At 38.8% G+C, this 21,434-nt stretch overlaps 3 protein-coding genes across 20 annotated transcripts in view; 1 reads left to right on the forward strand and 2 right to left on the reverse strand.

The window, feature by feature from the left end:
• Window positions 1–21,434, forward strand: part of LOC135168377 (uncharacterized) — a 78,860-nt gene that overhangs the window by 41,194 nt on the left and 16,232 nt on the right. For 15 of the 17 annotated variants that reach the window (XM_064132490.1, XM_064132492.1, XM_064132491.1 and 12 more), the window contains 2 exons: window positions 19,992–20,148; window positions 20,894–21,016. In XM_064132490.1, the coding sequence (XP_063988560.1) occupies window positions 19,992–20,148; window positions 20,894–21,016 (280 nt within the window). The remainder of the gene's footprint in view (window positions 1–19,991; window positions 20,149–20,893; window positions 21,017–21,434) is intronic. The other 2 variants (XM_064132485.1, XM_064132489.1) reach the window with 1 other exon arrangement.
• Window positions 16–8,865, reverse strand: LOC135168382 (uncharacterized). 2 transcript variants are annotated; one of them, XM_064132496.1, is made up of 7 exons: window positions 8,731–8,865; window positions 6,114–6,362; window positions 2,297–2,402; window positions 1,719–1,933; window positions 1,535–1,634; window positions 1,202–1,419; window positions 16–1,116 (listed from the first exon to the last, which is right to left on the reverse strand). In XM_064132496.1, the coding sequence occupies exons 2-7, from the start codon at window positions 6,357–6,359 to the stop codon at window positions 373–375; spliced, it is 1,629 nt and encodes a 542-aa protein (XP_063988566.1). In that variant the 5' UTR covers window positions 6,360–6,362; window positions 8,731–8,865; the 3' UTR covers window positions 16–372. The 2 variants fall into 2 exon arrangements, with proteins under 2 accessions (XP_063988566.1, XP_063988568.1); XM_064132498.1 differs by having other exon boundaries at window positions 8,707–8,858.
• LOC135168392 (uncharacterized) lies at window positions 15,372–18,911 on the reverse strand. Its single transcript, XM_064132515.1, has 4 exons — window positions 17,539–18,911; window positions 17,300–17,405; window positions 16,394–16,602; window positions 15,372–16,160 (listed from the first exon to the last, which is right to left on the reverse strand). Exons 1-4 carry the CDS (start codon window positions 17,710–17,712, stop codon window positions 15,627–15,629), a joined length of 1,023 nt encoding a protein of 340 aa, XP_063988585.1. The 5' UTR covers window positions 17,713–18,911; the 3' UTR covers window positions 15,372–15,626.

The following is a 21,434-nucleotide window of genomic DNA, read 5'->3' on the forward strand; positions in this document are numbered from 1 at the left end:
AAGTACCCAACTACATACAAATACAAACGTTTATTGACTTCATGAATTTGTACAATACCTTACAAGGTTATCTTATATCTACATGAAACTTACAATTAGTCATAAGCATTCTGTACAAGCGAAAATCTCAGCATCAGTGTCTGAGTGAAAAATACTGTCTGACCATAGAAGTTGTCTAATTTTGCTCGATTAGCAAGTTAGTCTTCTTGTAAATAAGTATATAAAAAAATGATACATGAAAGCCTGGAGAGATGGCCAGATGTCGAGTGCCTAATTACATGAGGCACTCAAAAATAAGTACTAGAAATTAGAATCTCTCTTGTTCGGTAAATTTTTCAACGCATCAATCTCCTGAAAAAATAGGATAAACTCTTAAAATCCCTTGCACATTGGAATCGCGGGTATCCAGAGTGCTCCAGAATATACTTTCTTAGGTACACTCCTCCAGTCCATTACGAGTGCCTTTTCAAAGGGATCTGATGTACATCCGTCGCAAACATCCATCACCATTCTAACTTCCGCCTCAGCAGGTTCGCGCTCTTCATTTTTATCTGGTTGTTGTTGTTGTTGTGCTTGATTGCTGAAACTAGCCAGACCAGTGAAATAATCGTTATTGAGATTTTGTGATACAAGATAGCTGTCATCTAGTATAGAGCCATCAGAAAACTGGACCAATCCTCTTTTCTTCAGGGCTTTAGCAGCTGTCGATTGTCTCTCCTCTTTAGATTCCAATTCATCACTAGTTTGTCTTTTGGCAATGGTCTTCTTGGATTCAAACTGTTCAACGCTTTTTGCTGTGTCTTCGTCCTTTGTACTGTCACGCTTGAACAGATTTTTATCTCGCCTGAAGATGTCGTACTGACTATTCACAAAACCAAACTCATTCAGTGGTTGTGGAGTGGAAGAGGAAAAAGTTGGATATCGTTTTCCGAAGAACTGTGAAGTTCCATAAATAGGTGTGTAGAATGGCAATGGGGTAGACGAAGGAAGAGGAAGCTTTACGTCAGGATTTGGGGGAGGAAAAGGCATTGGCACTGGTGGCGCCGGTACAGACGGATGACGAATGGTCACACCATTCTGAATTATCTGTAGAGTCACTCCCGGATTTAGTTTCACCTGTAATTACAGACAAGTTTACCATGAAGATGAGATTTCCAAAGGGGAATAGGCGACAGAAAGAGGAGAAAAGACAAAGGATTACCTGATGATTAATTTGTCCTCCAGTGAGATAGGGATGCATTGGCAGTGGTGGCCCTGTAACTGGCGCTTGAGTACTTGTAGACAAAGGTATATTATTGCTTGTGTCATGCTCGTAGTGGTGGGCGTGATGATGCTTGTGGTCTTTGTGTGCTTTGCCAGCGGTCAGGGCGACGTTATATAACTGTACCATTGTCAGTTCACCAAGCATACCACCAGAACCTTGGAAGATCGATTATGGGTATCAAAAGGATTTTCAAATTAGTTTCATTTCCTTTTATATGGTAAAGAGGGTGTCTGTAAAGTGGATGAAAAAATTTCAATGAGTATTTCCTACCTTGAGGAGCATTTGGACCCTCGAGAAAACCACCGCCAAGCTGTCTCTGTTCTTGGCCAGATATTGCAATACCACCACCTTTGATGACGTGCCCAACGAGCTACAAAGGAGGCCGAATGATGGTTATGTATTGCATCAATATTATAGTCTTCAACTATATAATTGGCTGTACATCATTACTCACCCGATTGTTAAATCCTCGACCAACTCGCTCATCGTTGACCCAAATTTGCCATTCACCAGTGCGACCATTCCAGCTCTGGCACGAGTGGTACCATTTGTTCAGGCGAAGGGGATAGTTCAGCCGATAAAGATTGTGTCCATCTATGTTCATCATGTAGTAGGAACTCCTTTGGGTGTTAGCTATCCAAGCGAAAATTCCTCGTGGCTGATCCCCAACTGTAATTTAACGTGATTGGATTTTACGGATATTTCATCGATCAAACTACTCGATGTATGGAAATTGGCAATGAACGGGTTTCTGATTAATTTGTAGACAATTATCGGTAATTGCAATCAAAGTAGTTCATTCAGTGAAATTAAGTAAGTCAATGCAGTTGTGGGATCACTTTCTAAATCTCCAACGTGTTTTGACTGATATGGGAATTTTAGGTGAAATCACTGGCCTTTTGCAATTGAGTCAGACATTATATCCACTCAACAACAAATTCCTGTGTCATAATGAGTTACTGGACATAAATTCCTGTTCGTTTATGAATGAACCTAGAGAAGATGGGATGAATTATAGTATTTGAGGTTTACCTGCATAGGAGAACAAAGGATGATCATTAGTATGATTCGTGAATTTCGTCCACATACAGAGGGTAAATTCCTTGAGGTCTGGCATTCCAAATTTATAGTGAATGTACTGAAACAAAAAGAAATTAATCAATTTTGTGACACGCAGCGAAAACCGTTTCCATTGTCCTCATTTTTTCCCGGAAAAAAAAAATCAGGCGAATATTCTAGGGGAGACAGTGAAGTTCGACTGTGGAACACGAACTGTCATGTCACACGGAAGTGTAAACGTCACATTGCAACTTCCACCATATTCTCATGTACACGCCCAACACCAAACGGCTCGTCATGTGTGGGTCGACGAACTGGTTATATTTTCACACAGTCAGTACAATCTCTTTCGCAAATGTCCTATTTGATGGTACACAGTTTGAAGGCTCAAAAAAAGCAGCGCTCGCTGATTTTTGTTTTCCCATGTTTTTTCCTGGTTTCTGCTTTTTCATACGACCATTCATCACGCGATGTATGGCGCAATGTCTTTTATGGTGGACTGATCGGCGCATCTTTCCCCCCGCTTTTTTTGTGGGGATATATTTATTTTCATTCGCGATATTACGATGCACTGATTGGTATCGTGTGACGAATTTTCACTTTGCTTATTCAATACTGCATGTTTTACGCTCATAAATGTGAAATTGGGATTTTTCTCTTCGTCTTTTAATTACTTCACTTTCATTTTGTTTTCGCAAATGAGAGGAGGAACTGTATCTTGGGAGATTCTACTTTTCACGATTTGGCTCTGAGTATTTTAATGATGAGTGAGGATTTCTTAACGATCATGCGGTAGAAATTTGTTCCGCTTCATTACGGGAAATGATTTTATTAATCTTCATGACTCCGTTGGGTTTTGCCTCCCAATGGAAGCTTTGAAAATGCATTTCTTTTATTGTCTAGAAGTTGACCGGAAAAATGAAGCTACGGACGATGAAAAAATCATCTCCTTATTTGGAGGAAACTTCACTAATGAATTAATTAAATATATCTCATGAAAAGAATTTATTTTTACGTCTGACGCTTAATTCACTCGGGGAAAGTATCGAATCAGAATTTTATTCTCGTTCTCGATTCACTTTCTTCCGTTATATCTGTCCCGACTTATCTCTTTAATACGTTCTCGTGATGATATAATGTCTCGTGACAAGATGCCACTATCGATGAGGGAGCTCTCGGTCCTCTTCCGTTTTCAATTTATTTTCTTTTTTTCTTTATGCCCCAATGTACGCCCAATGCTCCGTGTGAATGACCTCCCTCTCGCCGGTTGTTTGACATGAACTTGGAAAAGTGAAATTCCACCGGATTCGCCACTTGGGAGTCAATAATACTTGTTTATTACTTCGATAACTGGGGCGGTGGTACGGAATATGGCTCAATTAGCTCTTCATCAATTTTGTGGGAATGGAATTCTCGAGATTGTTGGTATTGGATTTTTTAGCCCTCGGTATGGAGAGTGCTTGATATGTGTGGACAAAAATGAATCATCTGTCTAGCTGTTTTCAGTCCATCTTAGTATGTTATAATTTTTATAGTTTTTCTCCAAAACGTATCGAAATGTTTAGAATAGTTTTAATAAATAGAACCAGAGAAGAAACAGAAAGGAATTAATATACAAGGGCCTTAGTCAAAGAGGTCTAGAGTGTGAAGTCTTTGGTCACTATTTGATCTAGAGACATCATAATTAATTAAATAATTAAAGTTGATAGTTAAATCATTTTTCTATTATTGAGACAATAATTGTCCATAATTCAATACTCGGAATATTTTTTATTAATTTTCATCTCCATGAACCTTGAATCTCCCTCATGTGTCGATTAACCAAAAAATAAATAAAAACAAAAACATCAACTGAGGAAATGAAAAGGGCCCGGGAAGGGAAAGTGCATCGTAATGCTGAACAAACGTAACATGAATGGGAGATTTCACTAAATATAAGTGGCGGGCGGACATAAAAGCATGCGCTCTCAGTACGAATCCCAGACTTATCCAATCACCGCACGTTGAGCACTTCTTGCAGAATGAAGGCCTTAAAAGGTTTTCACTTCACTTTCATTGTTGCATTCACAATCATACTCGCGATTAACGATGACTATCCGAGTTTGCGGGTGAATCGGGGTCGAGACCATCATATTCAAGTTTACATCCTGATTCGTCAGCGAGGCGGATAAAATTGCGTAATTTACGATGAAAGAACTGTTGATTGGGGTAATTAGTCGGGTTTAATCGAGTTACATCAGGTCTACAATGAAATGAACATTATCTTTGCTGTATTTTCTTAGACTGCGATGGGAAGACTTTTTTTAGGAGAATTATTTTTGTGGGGGAAATAAGTTTTTTAGGCGTCTGTTCAAAGTTTAAATAATTAAGGAACCTTCGGCAACTGTTGTCCTCAGCTAAGATTGTTCAAAATGAGAGGTGACTCATCAAGAAATGAAATCGAAATATAAGTGAATGACTTTGATGAGCGCAGACAAGTGATGTTGACGCATTAAATTCTTTGCTTGATGATTTTTTAAATAATGGTCTCTTGTATGAATGGGGTCTTTCGACACGCAGACGCATAAATTATTTATTACAAGTGTTTAACACTGACGATTCTCGTAACGGCTATTAATTTTTTTTTCACTTTTTTAATGATTGTTCGAGATTTGTTCTACATTTTTTCTTCTTTACCTCGAAAATCTTATTTTTTCATTCCTCTAATAAACTGTTTTTGGTCCTTCGAATGACCTACAATTCCCAAAGCAAAAATTTTTCTGGAAAATTTTATCACATCTCTCTGCGTGTGAATTTCCAAAAAAATGAAATTACCATGCAGATAGGACGTGACATCCCATTCTTATCGCATTGGAATATAAATCAAAATTGTCATACGCTGGGAATGAGATTTTCCGAGGCTCCCTCACGAAACAGGGAAACTGATATCCATGAACGTGAAGTGAGTTCAAACGAAATCGTGTGTGGATTTTCCAATTCTCATTTTTATGCTATTGTTCAGTGGGCGTTATGCCAATCGAACTGGAATGAAAAAATGAAGGGGAGTGTCTAGGGGCTGGCAAAATATATTCTCTTCTCGCTTGAATTCGACAAAAATCGCGACATTTGCAGATACAAATTCTTTGGTTCTTTCGTACTATTATTCGTTGATACGAAAATTAACCAAAAGTGGGGAAAATCGACGGATAAAACTCTGGAAATCTCCTTGCTCTTCGATGCGGTCTTTAGATTTTTTTTCCTCCCGGAAATAAATTCCCGGAATCATTTCTTGTTATGACTGCAAAAAACAATTACATAAATACGCATAACCGACATCAATTTCATTTATTATATCCTTCAATCTCCGAAGATATTCCACGAGAATTCCACTTTTTTATGGATCAATAATAAATGAGTTATGTTACCGCAATTTTTATTATTATTATTTTTGTATTATAAATTACGTTACTTAGAGAACGTCAAGCTTTCATGGGTTAATCAGCAATGGTTTCACTGTGGAACATCAATTTTTTTTTTTATTTGTACCTCAATTTGTGGGGAGAAAAAAAGTTTATACGTCTGATGAATTTCGTTGCGGAGGGGAGAGTATTTAAATAAAAATTAGACCTCTAAGGGGCGAAACGAGGGACGAAGGGTAGGTTTATCACAAAAATTAGCCTCCCAAGTCTAATTTTTCCAACAAAACTTCACCTAAAAAGTCGTTGATTGTCATTTCATCCCACGTTTCACCCTCCAGACACCTAATTTTCACCCAAAATTTAATTCTGATTTAATCAGTATTTGAACTCACCTCAAAGTACAGCTGCTGACGCATGCTAATTTTGTACAAAGCACATCGGTCCTGATCCTCATGACTCAGAAACTGGGAGGACACGGGTGCGAGACTGTAAGTCGATTGTCCCCCAGAAAAGACTACAGCCTCTTGTTGGAGAATACTGGCTGTCACGGGGGTGTGAATTATTGGTTTCCACGACTCGGATATTCCATGAGTCGTGACTATCAGTGCACACAGGGGGAGAAGCACCGTAGCTCCCATTTTCTAAAAAAAAATGTAATTTATTTGCGCGACGACGCTAACAATGCTTTAATTTTTCCATTCTTCATCTCCAAGCTTGCGAAGTTCCACTTCAACCAGCGCGAAAAAAAATAATCCCACATATAAACAAAAATCATTAGAAAAACCTGACTAAAATGTGAGGGAAATCTTCCTGGCGATAAAATTTTTATCATCGCCATCTCGGTTTTCATCGTAAGAATGAGAAAAATGTTGCAATGCGGTATTTCCGTAAGACTATTGAAGCATCAAATTCCCACAGGAGAATCTTCTTCTCGTGTGCAATTATCGTCGCATTTGCGATCGAAAGTGATTCTCGAGCGTTGCATTACGTGGACACGCCACGTGCCAGTGCAATTCCGCGTTTTCCGACGATTTTTCAATTCCTCACTCGTTTCTTTTTTTTTTTTCTCTTCAACTATGTAGTCAGCAGTCGCTGATTGCCAGAAGCTGACAGGATTGATTCAGAGGTAGCACGTAATGCCAGTCCAGATTGGCCAGTTAAGGCGAAGAGTACACTCGTACTCGCCCTATCCTTTTCCAGACAACTTACGTATTATCGATATTTATTACTGCACAATATCGATTACTCAACGAGTTCTATTATCAGTTCATACAGGTGTCACACGAGTGAAATTGTGTCTCGGGGAATTTTATAATTTGTGGAGACGCGATAATTGTCGCGGTGCGAACGATTTCCGATGGAAATATTCGCGTTGAGACGCTAATTAATGAACGACTAGGTTACGGTCACGGAATTACTTAATCCGAATTATCGAATCGTTTGGAAAATACTCGAAACATCCGAATGCCCGGATTTTTCCAGATTAAAAATGGAGAGGAGAAAGCCGTTTTCGCGAGTGGAAATTTACGACACCTACAGTTTCAGAAAGTCCTCTAAATCTGCCCCATTAATTATTGATACCGCTACTGATAGAGACACATCTCAATGTCGAAATTGAATGGCAACTTCCGTAACAGCAACGATAATCTAGCGTGAAGAACAATAGCCAGAGTGTCTCGAGTGCATTCGAACATAATGCGAGCCCAACACGCCAAGTGAATATACGCACAGTTCTATTTTCACTGGGCCATTGTTTTATAAAACGCGAGTGATTTATTTTAACTGACGGTGGATCCACCCTGAGCTAGACATTCTTAGTGTCTACCCAGAATTTTTTATTCAATTTTATTTCTCAGTGTTCATGTAATAAAATTACTATGTATTAAGAATGCTTGATGTGTGGGGGCAAAAATGAATTATCTGTCTATAGCTGTTTTCAGTCCATCTGAGGATGTTATAGTTGTTATATTTTTTCTCTGAACAGTATCAAAATGTTTAGAATGGTTTTACTAAATAGAATCAGAAAGGAATAAATGAACAAGGGCCTTTTGTCAAATGGGTCTAGAGTGTGGAATCTTTGGTCACTAGGAGTCAGTTGATCTGGAGACATCACACCAGAAAGATATACCTTCTGCGTGCGATAGTAAATAATTAAAGTTGATAGTTAAATCATTTTTTCTATTATTGAGACAATCATTGTCCATAATCCAATACTAGGAATATTTTTTATGAATTTTATTAATAAGAAGGTATACCTTCTGCGTGCGATAATAAATAATTAAAGTTAATAGTTAAATCGGTTTTATATTGTTGAGACAATCCCTATCCATAATCCAATACTATCAAATTTTGTTCTTCTTTAAAACTTCTGGATTTCAAAGAATTTTCCGTGCACACAAATTATTTTTCTGCAGTAATATTTCGGGTAAATGATTTGTAGGAAATTTAGAATTTTTTGGAGGAATTTACTGGAAATTTAGACACGTAATTCTCTCATTATTTTTCTATTATGATGCTGTCACTAGCGGTGACCGCATAATGGCCTAATGAAGGGTTTTTTAACGAGACGAAATGTGTTCCGGGGCTCGTTACCTCATAGCAGACAACTGGGAAAATTGATTAACGAATTTTTCGTATGTCAGTTTGAATAAACTATACGATGTGAGTGACTGGTCCTCCGCAGCTCACATTGGCGGTCAATCCTGGGTGCTGGCTAATTGGAGCGTGAAACCGGTGTTGTTAGCAAAGTGTCGGGTGTAAGTACATATCGAGTTACTTCGTACAAGTTTTTCGATAAATGTCATTTTATGGAATTTTTTATTTCGCAATTGAAATACATCTCATCGTAATGAATGTGAATTCGAGTTTGTAAAAAAAAAATCTTTGTCATCTGACTTTTAGAAATTTTTTAAGACACCGGAAACAAACGAAAAGTGATGAATATGAAGAGGCGAAAAACTTCCATAAAATGAAAGAAACTCTAACATTTGATGGAATTGTCAATCTCACCAGTAAAAGTCCTTCTAAAAATCACTAGAACCCACGGTTTGTAGAACCTCACAGTCTCGAAACAGAAAGGTAACTGTTCTGTCTTGATGGTTACCATACACCTCATAAGCTCGCGGACCCTCTTACCTCCTCCTCAACGCACACCTCCATCTCTTACTCCAGCTCATACAGATGCCTGGAAGGAAAAAATGACAAGTCTTCACGAAAACATGGCCAGTCAAAATGGTCCAGAGTGCGACAGAAAGACACCAACCCCCACCCTCACCGCAGATACCTAAAAAATAGAAATTTTGTGATTGATCGAACTCGTCGCTCGATTGATATAAGTCGCACAAGAAAATGCTGATGTGGGACGCAAATATCGATTCCATCGATCAACAATTCCGATTAATCATAGAATTTCTATTCCTTAGAAAGGTTTAGCTCATGGTTTTTTTTTTCTCAGAGCAATTAATGTCCGGTGGAAAATGGCCGAGAAGGGTTTTTGATATCCAGCGCATGGTGATTTTCGCTCGTTTCGTCCAATTAATTTGTCCACTCCGGCATTATGGTAGAAGCGGATTACATATCCCGTGGGAATTGGAATAGACATGGAATTACGTGCAAATGAACGTATGTCGTCATTTTGTAGGTGTACCAGCTAACAAATCTACACCATAGATAGCTCGCCCCGCCAACACAATTTTCCTCGCTCGCGTGTGTGTCCATTGTACCTCGATAATACCGCATAATGCAATCGGCTTTCAGCTCGTATTTTTATGGATGAGAAAAATGTGCGGAAAATCGGGTGCCGGGAGGGAAATTATCTCAAAATTTTTCCCTGAAAAAACCCATCAGTAATTTTTTTTTTTTTTTTAATTTTGATTGAGCGAACTTCCATCGAACAACCGACTATTATTACCTATATTAACCGATTAATTAACCGATAATCCTCTGTCAAAATGAACCGCGTTTCATTCAGTTTCCCAACTAACAATTCCCAAAAATTTCCAGACTCGAAAAACGAGTTTCCAAAAAGTGGAAACATGAGAAACAACTATGACATGTCTGTCGACAGGTGGATAAAAACTTTCACCTTTTCGTTAACTCGAATATCCAAAATTACCACACCGGAAAATATGTATCCAGACAGAATATCCATCGATAATAACTGGAGCAGAATCGTACGCTGACTGGCTAAAAACCATCCAGAGAATGGTCCACAAAAAATCACTCTTTTCGTTCTTCCGTGCTTCTGTCTTATGAAATGATGGATGGATATGGTAAACGGGGCGTTAAACACTCGGAACACCTTCACTGATTGCCCATATCCGCAACAAAATTACTATTATTCTTCCACCGGAGATAATAATTATCATCACAAATATTTCTTTATCGATCTATTCGCTTATTTATGGTGAGGAAATGCTTGCGATTTGAGAAGTCTACATTTTGGTATTTGCAAATTCCTTTCCCACCGTAAATTTCGAATTTTTCTAGAATTAATAATTTTAATTAATGAAATCCTTGCAAGTCAATGAGAGCCATGAAATCATATGATTACGTGACACGTGAAGCCATTGAAAGTCCTATCTCCCCAAAATCAATGCTGTAATCCTGCGCAATAAAAATTATTTCGAAGTCCTGATGTCTCTCAATCATAGAGTGAGTAGCCTCTTAAATCATGTGATGTGATGAAAGTATCTGTGGTAATAAAGTTATCCATAAACACTACGGTATGTTTCCTACTATTTTTGCCGCAACCGAATCAGGTATTCAACGCCGAGAAAAAATACCGGTCGAGTAAACATGTAGCGGACTAGATTTCCGTTATTTTTTCGTCCTAGATCAGGAATAAGCTGCGAGACACATAATAACGTAAATATATATGCAAAAGAAAAATAAAAAATAAAACTGAAATAATATTTTTTGTAGCGAATGCGGAAAAGTGCTTTTTTACTCATTAAAGGCACATATTACCCCCCAATGTACGCCACATGTCAAAACAGGGGGAGAGGTCAACACGAATCGCGATAAAAGGCCTTAAACTTGACTACAATTTATTTTTTTTCTTCACAGTACATGCGTTTCCCTCCAGTAAATCCATCTAAAGCATTTCCAAATAGAGAAAACCATTTTTCCACGTTGTAACGCACCGAGGAAGAGGAAAAAAAAACGTGCAGATGCGTGTTACTGCCATTCGATGTTGAGTAAACGTGTTATTTAACTTCTATGGTATGGTATCTCCAGCAAGGTCATTCCGACTGAGAATTCCGAGTGATACACATATGAGGATCACGAGTGTCCGCATGATAGAGGGAAAGGAAGAGTGTTGACTCGTGCTCCAGCCTCGTCCTAACTGTAACAGTAGCTGTGCAGACTTTTTTTTCCCTATCTCAAGGTCACCCGGTTGCCCAAGTACTGCATGGTGCAATGACTCCCTCCCCCGCCTCCGTGATTATTTCCCTTCCTCGGTGTTGAGTCACTCAATGATGGGATTGGACTTGCAGAAGATGACAGTTCGTTTCGTGAGAGGACAATTTGTGGTGGAATCGTCCTGAAAAATCATAAAAACGTCGAATAAAAAATTCTAATAATGAGTGGACGTGAATTGAGTGAATTGTGCCACCTGTGACACGTAGAGGACATTTCTCAATCAATCCGAGAGTTGAAAGCGTAGAGATTTTAAAGCAACAGATAACGTTGAAAATCCATTAATTTTTTTCCTCCATAACCCAATAAAAAGAAACGATTTTCAACGTTGAAAAATGGGTTACGAGTGCAGGTAGTCCCACTGGGCTTCAGCCTGTCGAAAACTGGGTTACATAATGACATGATAAGAGTGGAGTAAATTCTCAGAAAGTTAATAGAATATTTTTAACGATTTTAACAATCTTTCAATTGGAAGAGCATTTTTTTTTTCGCGATATTTCGCCGGAGATAAAGGAGGTGATGGCCCGAGGCACCAAGACTTGGAATAGTCCACGTGTTGCTCAGCCAATTAGACGTAATTTCTAGCTTCATTTACGGCTGCTCGAGGGGCACATGAAAAATTGTTTGCAGAAAGAAAAAAAAAAACAAATTACGCCTGTGTCGTTGATCAATACGAGTGGACTCGTTTCCCGCAGAGGTTATGATATTGAACAATCCATTATTATAATTAGTGGGAATTCTTGGGGGAGAGTAATAGGACCCCATTGTGCTGTGGTATTGCTGGAGAGAATTGATAATGAGTGAATGAGTGAACGTATTGTTGGGCGAGAAAAAAAAAATGATGGCAAAGAACTCCTTTGCATTCATTCATTCTTTCACGCACGACAAAATTTCCGAGAAAAACATACACCCGGGGAATGGAAAATTACAAATTACCGGGTGAATACCGTAATCGTGGACCACTAGGAGACTGAACTTTTCCAATGTGGATTTTTGTTGGAAGTGAAAGAAAAATATAATTTTTTCCTTTTTCTTCGAGCAAAAAATGATAATTAAAAAACTTAATTGCCTACATTAAATAATTGCTATCTCGTTGAAAATATTGCGGGTTCCCATTTTGTCCAGACGTTTAATGAAAACCTAATAGAGAAGCTTACAATTTTTTAATGTGCAAAAAAACGACAGCAAACGATAGATTAGTCGTTGGCCGTAAATTCAATTGAATGAAAAGTCACTCATCAACCCAGAATTTTATCAAAATCGACATAAATTGCTCAAGCACCCGCTGGAGACAGGCTAATATCAGAATTAATTGTTGCAAAAATGGCGGCTATCCCCGAGGCAGTGCCGCCGTTTTTTTTTTGTCGAAATATTAATTCTACGAAAGTAGTTCGTGACGATGGAATGATGTAATTGCCGTAATGGTCGCGTCCCGGGTATTGCTCGAATCGATTCGTGTCACACGTTTTTTTGAAAATCGATCGGCAACGGCGATTACCTTATTCAATAGCCCTCGTGGGTTTCGCGAAATATTGAAATCACCAGAAGCTATTTCCGATTGCCAATGGAGTTAATATTGGCGTGTCCGATATTCAGGGGTTCGCGGAGGGGTGAGGAACCGAATTTTCCCGAGGAAATTTCGTTGGAGGTCCCAGTGCAATTTTTCAAAATTTTCCATCGGCTAAAAAAAATCAAAGTCAATTAATTTATCCGGGTAATTGATTAATTTTATGCTGTCGTGTGGCGTATAAAAATTGTCCCGCACGTAGCGGCACCTCCTCGAGGTCTGCGTATTTTTCCGCTTGTATTATTGCACATCCGCAGCTCATTGATGATGTAGTCTGCAGCTGAAAGCCTTAAAGACGAATGAAAAGAAGGGAAATGTCGAAAGAACTCGTACGTATTAGCAACTTTCGCTGAGATGTTGATACGAGTGGGGAAATGCTTTCAAAGTAGCGTTTCCTCAGATACTTTCCTCGAGTGGATTCCGGGGCGATAGGTCTGATAAGAGCGATGTTAGTCAGACCCTGCGATTGGCAGATAGGGGAATATCCTGAAAAAGACAGGTTGACAGCCACCACAGACTGACACATAACGAAAAGCTCTTTAAATTTAAAATTAAAAAAATATTCTAAAAAGGATTATTATTAGGATTATTTTCCAAAAGGATTTTTAGATTTAAAAAATATATTTAAAAGAGCTGAATTGAGGGACAGGTACAAAAAATAAATTTCATTCAATTAAATTAGTAAATTAAATTATAAAACGATTATTACGAAATGGCCAGCATTCAATCATCATTAGAACCAGTCGAGTCAGTCTCCGCTGGACGCGATAATTCAATAAATTCCAATAATTTAGCTTCTAGAGGGGGAAATTATATAACTTTTCAACTAATTCTCAAAATCCACAGGCACTTTGTTCACTCCGTTAAATATTTATAAATTATTCACGATATACCTTATGGCTTTCACTGAAAAAATTTGTATTTTATGGTCATAAACTGTCATACATGAAAAAAGTAAGTGTCCGCCGAATGGGACGTGCTGGTTGTGAATTTCACTTGTAAAATTATTCAAGAAGCAAATTCACTCTCGAGCAAACATTTAAAAATCAAATACAGCTTCGAGTAGCTTAACGATCCGGAAAGAGAGTATTCAGGTATGAACAATCGTTTGTTACTGGTGAGGTGGGTATAAGTGGACCGAGTGGTGAACTTCCTCTTCCGGAACGTGAGAAGTCCCATTGGGGTGGGACAAATATTGTGGCCAAAACAGGTCCTGGTTAATATTTACACTGTTTCATTCGGGATAATTATAAAGAGGCGAGTGGTTAATAACAAACAAGAGCTAGTGCAACGTCAGGTGAAGTGAGCACATGCAGAGAAATTTTCGCATTGCAATAAATGATTTGCTCATGTTCTAATTCCGGTGTTCACTGAGGTAGATTTTAACAGTAATTGCAATTCACTTTCTTCGAGGGGGAACTTGGGAGTGCGAATTTCTGTAGTTCAATGTTTGTTAATACTTCAGTTAAAGGCTGTGGGACAAGGTCATGAGGTTATTTGTGTTAATAAAAAAAGACGTGAAATTATTACTAAAAAATTAAGGAACTTCTTGATAAATAGATATCAGGAATGTCTATCAGACATCAGATAACTTTTTATACGTTTTTTTTGCAATAAATGATAATTATTATTGCAATAAATGATTTGTTCATGTTCTCATTCCGTATCCAACATTCCATAACAACCACTGATTATCATTTACACTTCGCCAATTGAATTTAACCGACGGTATCCAATAAACTCAAACACACGACGAAAATACATTTAAAAATAGAATTGCGAGAAAACGGCGCGAATCGAAGCCATTATCCAGTGATAATTTTTTGCATTTGCCTCTAATGTACTCCTGAAATTGACGAGATAAGAAATACCATTAACCCAATATTGCACGCTCCAATTTTGCAATCCCTATTCACCCAAAGTGCATTGAGTTGAATAATGTGGGGATTATTCAACTGTCCAAAAAAGAAAGTTTTCGCCGAGTCATTCCTCACTGGATAATGCTACAGGTATTTCAATTGTGACCCCAGAAACTCCTTAAATAATTATCCCGTCATTAATGAACTCAAAAGGTAGAAAATTTTCCCAGCCAAGGTGAAACATAACGTTTATTTTATCTCAATCTGTCAAACGGTACATTCACGCCAGTTTCACCTTGGACTTGACAAACTACCTTCACCCGTGCAGACCTTGCTTGCTGAATAGACGGGTGAGCGAAAGATGGAGATACAATAAGGAAGTTGCGGTCTGTTATTATGTCGAAATATAGAATATCTATGTATGTACATGCAGATATGATTAATTTACCAACACCAATCTCCGAGGTAAATGAAAGGATCAGCATGTTTCGTGGATAGAACAGTCGCACACGTGGAGGAATGTATTTATCAATAATCCAGAAATCGAATTTGGAGGAATGACGAGATTTTAAAAATAATAATACAATTTTTTCCAAATTTCGAACTATTGGAGTTTACATTTCAAACATTTTATCAAAAATTAATTTACAATTGGATTGAATAGGTCTCTGTACGATTTGTATTTCTTTTATTCTCGTGTTACTACTTGAGATGGTCATGGCCCTTTAGTCTTTTTAGTTAGCTCCTCTGAGGAAACGAGCATATGAAATAAAAGAGAATAAAATAACATTTACACGTTTGAATCGTTATAACTATTCCATTTCTAATATGAACTTTATTTAACGAAATTTTTCTCAACTTGACATTTCAGTTCCTATTCAATGATTTTTCAACAATCAACCGATTTTATTCAGCCATAACAATACAAAAAATGCAGTAAGAAAAAGAAAAATTATCCGGAATGGATTAATTTGAGATATTGATCAGAACCAATAATTCAAGAGGAGTGAACTGCCTCATCTCCCCCACCCAAACAGAATTATTCATTAAAAATATTCTCAGGAATGAAAAATTCCGCACTGGCTGTCAACATTTTTCAAAACAGCTCCTCCAAAAACTCTAACAGGAGTTCTTGTCCAGGAGACGAGTAGTTTGGATCCCCCGACGTAAGGGCTGCCGCGTCCCTCCTCGCAGTGATAATAACCATTTTCAATCAGCCTCAGTCCCAGAGGTGTACGTGCCGTCTGCCTCGTCTCCCTGATTCGGTGATGGGCCGCGCCACGAGACCCTGATTTTCGCGCATACATCGCCGAGGGAGGGTAATTGGAATGTATTGGACGTCGTTGTCCAGAGCTCACTCCCCCCCGGACACCCGACCCCGGATATTTCGGAAAGTTGATAGGCGCCACCATCGGCCCCTCGTCGAGATTATTTATCTCGATGAATCGCGATTTCACATCGAACGCCGACGCCAGCAGGAGATTGAAACCCAGCACAGCACCTTCTATCCCCTCCTCCAAGCCCTTATCGAAATCGGTGAACTCCTGACCAAGAACTAGATCACCACTTGCTGGTATCACATGTCCTGCCATCTAGAACACGCGGTCATAACTGCATTAGTTATTGCGAGAGAAAGTGTTGTCTGTTAAGAGTTTACGATCTCAAGGTAAAGTAGAGAACTCAGCGATATTTCTAACATATAATAAATAAAATTATTGCATCTAATCGAACTTGATTGATATATTGTTTTTTTTTGTCTATCGATATAGGGAAATGGTCGTTGGCTGTGCACATCACGTCTTGTATTGTCATCCCTGTTACGTACCCCTAGAAAGAAATCATCAACTTTGATTTTCCCATCGACCCAAAGCCCGTACCGGCCCTCCCGATTGTCCCAACTCAGGCAAATATGGTACCACTGGTCTTCAAGAATAATCGCTGGCTCCGCCAGTATCTCGATGCTGTTGATCTCCAGATGAAGGCTCCTACCAAACGGCGATATCCACGCGCGCACCAGCCGATCCGTCCCATTTTCTGTAAAATAATCAAACAATTAACGTTCCTCCACGAACAATAAACTATTGTTTCGACATTAAGGGCAATAAGGCCTTCCACATCGTTTTCCATGATGGGAAATTTAATCTTATTAACATTGCACATCAACTTTCGTTTGTGTCTTCATGAAGAAGTTGCACTCGCAATCCTCTTGTCCGGGATTCAATTAATTGCACGACTGTCTTGATATATAATTCGTATTCTCGATGAAAATATATTTTTCCTCTTGACAAATCCTCTTGTATCCAATAAATTTTCCGGAGAGGCACATTTTCTTTCCATAATTGGCATCAGGGATTTTGGCAATCCACTGCGACACTAATTTATTCATCAGGAATAGAATTTTTCAATTGATTCGAACAATGCACTACTTTCACATTCAGCCCTGTCTGATCCCACATACCTCGTCTTCATTTTGCATTTCACGTGTGTTCGCGACGGAAAGAGAAGTCGCCACTGACATCTCGTAATTCTGTAACAGTACTTTCCGCAGTTACCGGGATGTTCTGGCCACACACGTGACTTTGATCTGCATTCCGATTTTGATAAGAGACACCGAGGTCATTAAAAATTATTTTTAAAATTTTTCTCACGACACGACTTGTAAATTGTCGATCACGAATTTTTTTTCTTTTAATTATTAACTGCTATGGTCATTATTTTCTCGATTACTTACTCGAATACGAGAATATCGAGTGAGGGTAGGTGAGGTTCGTGGACTTGATCCACTCGCAGAACGTGAATTCATGAATTTCAGGCACTGACAACTCCCACCGTAAGAACTGAAATCATCCCATAGAATAATTAATTAGTCAATGACTTTTTCTATTAAAATAAATTTAAGATAGATATTAACTAATTGTTAATGATCTACATTATCATTAGGTAAACATTAGTTAAGTGAGGAAGAATTACCTGAATGTACCCTCGTTGTGTGAGGACAGCCTTATGGATCTGAGCCCCAGTCACCCTCCTCACGAGATCGAACCCACCCTGAGCACCCCCAGCCCCAATTTCCTTGACGGCATAGCTCTCGATGCAAATCAGGAGCGTCATCCACGTCCAGAGCCCGCCCATGTCAATTCCCATCAGCAGAAAATGTTAAAAAAAGCGAGAGATCATAAACGATTTATTGATAACTCGATGAACCTCCGAACATCAACGCTCGACCGGAGACTTCGAGGGAACAGCTCTCACGGTTGTGCCCCAGTGTCTGTATCACGTTCAACGTGAACCGCAAATCGATGCGAAGAGACTCGAGCCACCAGTAGATAAACCAAACGTATCGCGTCCGCTTTTTAGCCGACTAGCAGAAGGGGATATCATCCCGGGGCAATACCGCTTGCATTGTGACCAAATCGCGTGCACTTTGGAGCGTTTTTATTCCAAACTTAATTGCCCACTCAATCACTGTCTCCCACAGAGTGAAAAAAAACCGTGAGCGATTTTTTTTTTCGGAGAAAAAAATGCCCCGGAAAATTTTTCGGGAAAAGAAATTCACCCGGAGAGAAATTTTCAATAGAATGGATTGAAAATTTCATTCGTTCGCTCATTCACTTTCTCATGTGATTGAACAAATGGGGAGGGGATTTTTTCGTGGGTCAAACAATGTAAGAGGGTGACAAAAAAGATCAGGGGGAAAAATTGATGATAAAAAATACAAATTGATGATTAAAAATACAAACAATTGTCTTCGGAGGAGATTCTAAAAGTGGAAAAAAAAATTCTTAATTACCGCAACAAATTCATTCCCTTCGTCTTTAAATCGTCTCATCACTTTTTAAATCCATTGAAGTATAAACATCTCCTCTGTATCATAAGTGTTCCCTTTAACCACTGAAATATCACATTATTCCCTCCGAGTGCCGAATCGATACGTCCAGCCTCCTTCAGTAGCGCTCAGAGTTATGAATACCCATTTACATTATACACATTTCCATCTCTTTTTGCACCTAGTTTTTTTTTATAAACTAGAGCATCCTCTCGAGCCCCATCGATCGCACAAAACGCCGCCTACTTACACAGCACGCATGGCACATTTCACTCTGCACACGCCTCTACGAATATACCAGACATCCACTTGTCTCGGCGTTTTCACCAAGACGTTACAAAACGTATTCCGAAGCCACTGGTGGTTGGCCCCCTCTTCGGTGCCCGGTCGTTCGGCGACATTCAATCGAGAGAAATTTAAAAACCGCGGCCATACGTTGCATCCGTGCTTGACCTTGAAAAAATAATGTTCGAAGGGATGTTGGGGGAATTTTCCGTGAATTTTCCCTGGTGATGATGCGACTTGCAAAGGCCTATGTGAGATAATCTATTCGATAATTAGTGGACTCCAATATTTTGGTGTTGATTTGAGTGAAGGGCCCACTGACGAGTGAAGACGTTCACAAATGTGTTGAGACTGGTTTTGAAAATTCCAGAGCGAAGGTATCCAAATTTTCTAATTCCAAATAGAAGTCTGTGTTATAGTCGTTGAAATTTGAATACATTTTGTTGAGCTCAGCGCGACAGAAAACATTTTTTACCGCATGTAGTTTTAAAAAAATATCCGCTTTTCAGCCCAAGGGATAATTTACGGATATTTTTCCCTTCGGATCGTCAGTCGACTTCGATGCTGGGCTCTGATTGTCTGATGTTCAAGTGAGAAAAAGGACCAGCGGAGTCCGTAATGTCCTAACAATTCAAGGGGACTTTGACATGTCTTGACAATTCAAGGCCACTTTGACATGTCCTGATAATTGAAGGTCGCCTTGAAACAACTTTGTTCTACTTGTTTCTACAAACGAAGATTCACGATAAGAGACTCCTAGTATGTCAGGTTCACTCGGTATCGGTGATAATTCTTCACGATTATTCTTTTCACGACTTTTGCGGAAAAAATAATTCATTCAAAATCACTTCTCCACGTACTTTCATAAGGAACTGGTCTTACTCGGCTACCATTAGCCCAGTAACTTGTTTTATTTTCAACGTAAATAAAAGCGAAGAGATGTTACACAATACTTTCACTGCCTAATCGGGATTTTGCGTAAATTCTTTACTCCAGAATAGGAAAAAAGTCAATGGAAAATAGGGAGAAAATTCTGGGTGCCGTAAACAGTTGCTCAGACTACGATAAACATTTGTCCATTGGTGTGCTGGCAATAGTTCGTGTTTTCAAGGAGAAATTTGATTTCCTCTCGTATTTTTCACAATTTCCTGGATAATTTTTGGAAGTGTAATTTTCAAATAAAAACTAAAAACAACTAAATCATAACGCAATGAACACCGTCATAATTTAAAAGTCATTAATATGAATATTATTTTATCATCACATCATATTATCATAAATTAAAAAATATTTTTTTATTTGTTTCAAACAGACGGCGAAGAATTCCACCTCAGGAAATTATTACATGGGCGGTAGCAGTACATTACCAAGAGGTGGACCAATAATGCGAGCCTACAGTCCAGCAGCCCCAGCAGTCCTTGCGGGACCAAATGCAACCCCAGCCCAACCAAAGACCCTGGGCACCCCAGGTAAAGTACAGACCTCCTCCCGCTCCGTGGAATTAATTCATCAATTTCACATCACCCCCCACGCTGTCCCATTCTTCGTGGAAAAAATGAGCATGAGTTGTAGAGAATCACGTGCATGACTGTAGCCCTATATATATACAGTTGATTAATTAATATTTTCCCCTTTGAATAAAAATGATAAAATAGTCCCCTTTATTTTCGGGTAGGGAGCATGCTAGACACCCGGAGCTTTTTCTCATCGAATCAATTGCGCTCCAGTTTATCGCGAATCGCAACGCGACAGGTTGATAAAATTTTTAAACAACTGCGATTTTTTATTCGGTCATTTCTAGCCTAGGTAACACGGTCATTAGTGACTGTTTGCGACAGAAAGGAAGAAAAAAAAATGATTGAAAAAACGTACGGATAATGATACTTTCTAAAAAAAAAAAGAGACAATATCGCGAACGAACAAAAGGACATTAAATATTATTTTGTGAAAAAAGGAGAAACTAATTGGAATTGTCCAAATTATTTAGGTCATAGGGGAGTGAATCGATACCGATATTTTTGATGACCAATACCAATACATCGATATTCGATGTATTTGCAACCTCGGGATTGCATACGATGGAACAATTTTACACATTCTCTTTTAGTAATATAGATTCTAACAAAATAACATCATATTTAAACCGATAACCACTTTTCTCTGCTTGCTACCTAAAAATTGTTGGTGTTCTCCTGATGTAAAATACTTGGATAGGTGGTGGAGTGGCACCAGCCAAGCCGCTCCGGGGATACCAGTGCGGTAAGACACCCCTTGGCAGCCTAGGGGGCTCGGCACGCTTCTCTAGAGACAGCTCAGTATCCCTTTATAGTATACCAGGTCAGTGGAATCCTTAAAGCTTGGGCCAACGGCGCTAATATTTCTTTGTCCCCCGGGGAATTGCGCAAACATTCACCAGAAAAAAAAATATGCCACCAACCCCCTACGGCTTCAGGTTACAATTTTCACCGGTACCTCAGACTAAAAATCTAATCTGCGATAAAATAATCCCGTACGCAATAGTGATTATTATTTTTGTATTCTCAGAATTCTCTAGGCTATCAGTATAATTTTTGACGACAGGTTAATGATCTGCAATTCACCTGTCATCGTATTATTGATGAAAGGGCTTGGGAGGGTAATTTATTGCCCAGTAAATTTGCCTTTATGAATCCCCGTAGAAAGTTTAATTGTGTTGGAGTTAAATCCCAATTAGATATTATTTTTTATCCATTAATTGTTTAGTTTCACCAATGCA

The sequence above is a fragment of the Diachasmimorpha longicaudata genome, chromosome 13 (genome assembly GCF_034640455.1).
Source record: "Diachasmimorpha longicaudata isolate KC_UGA_2023 chromosome 13, iyDiaLong2, whole genome shotgun sequence".
Taxonomy (NCBI): domain Eukaryota; kingdom Metazoa; phylum Arthropoda; class Insecta; order Hymenoptera; family Braconidae; genus Diachasmimorpha; species Diachasmimorpha longicaudata.

What these genes read in the sequence shown, in the direction of transcription:
- LOC135168392 (XM_064132515.1), bottom strand. Translation starts at nt 17,712, where the DNA reads ATGGGAATTGACATGGGCGGGCTCTGGACGTGGATGACGCTCCTGATT. An exon ending in CACAACGAGGGTACATTCAG is followed by an intron (nt 17,406 to 17,538) that starts GTAATTCTTCCT and finishes GGATGATTTCAG; the next exon opens with TTCTTACGGTGGGAGTTGTC. An exon ending in CTCGATATTCTCGTATTCGA is followed by an intron (nt 16,603 to 17,299) that starts GTAAGTAATCGA and finishes ATTATTTTACAG; the next exon opens with AAAATGGGACGGATCGGCTG.
- LOC135168382 (XM_064132496.1), bottom strand. Translation starts at nt 6,359, where the DNA reads ATGGGAGCTACGGTGCTTCTCCCCCTGTGTGCACTGATAGTCACGACT. An exon ending in GTCAGCAGCTGTACTTTGAG is followed by an intron (nt 2,403 to 6,113) that starts GTGAGTTCAAAT and finishes TTTTTGTTTCAG; the next exon opens with TACATTCACTATAAATTTGG. An exon ending in GTCGAGGATTTAACAATCGG is followed by an intron (nt 1,635 to 1,718) that starts GTGAGTAATGAT and finishes CCTCCTTTGTAG; the next exon opens with CTCGTTGGGCACGTCATCAA.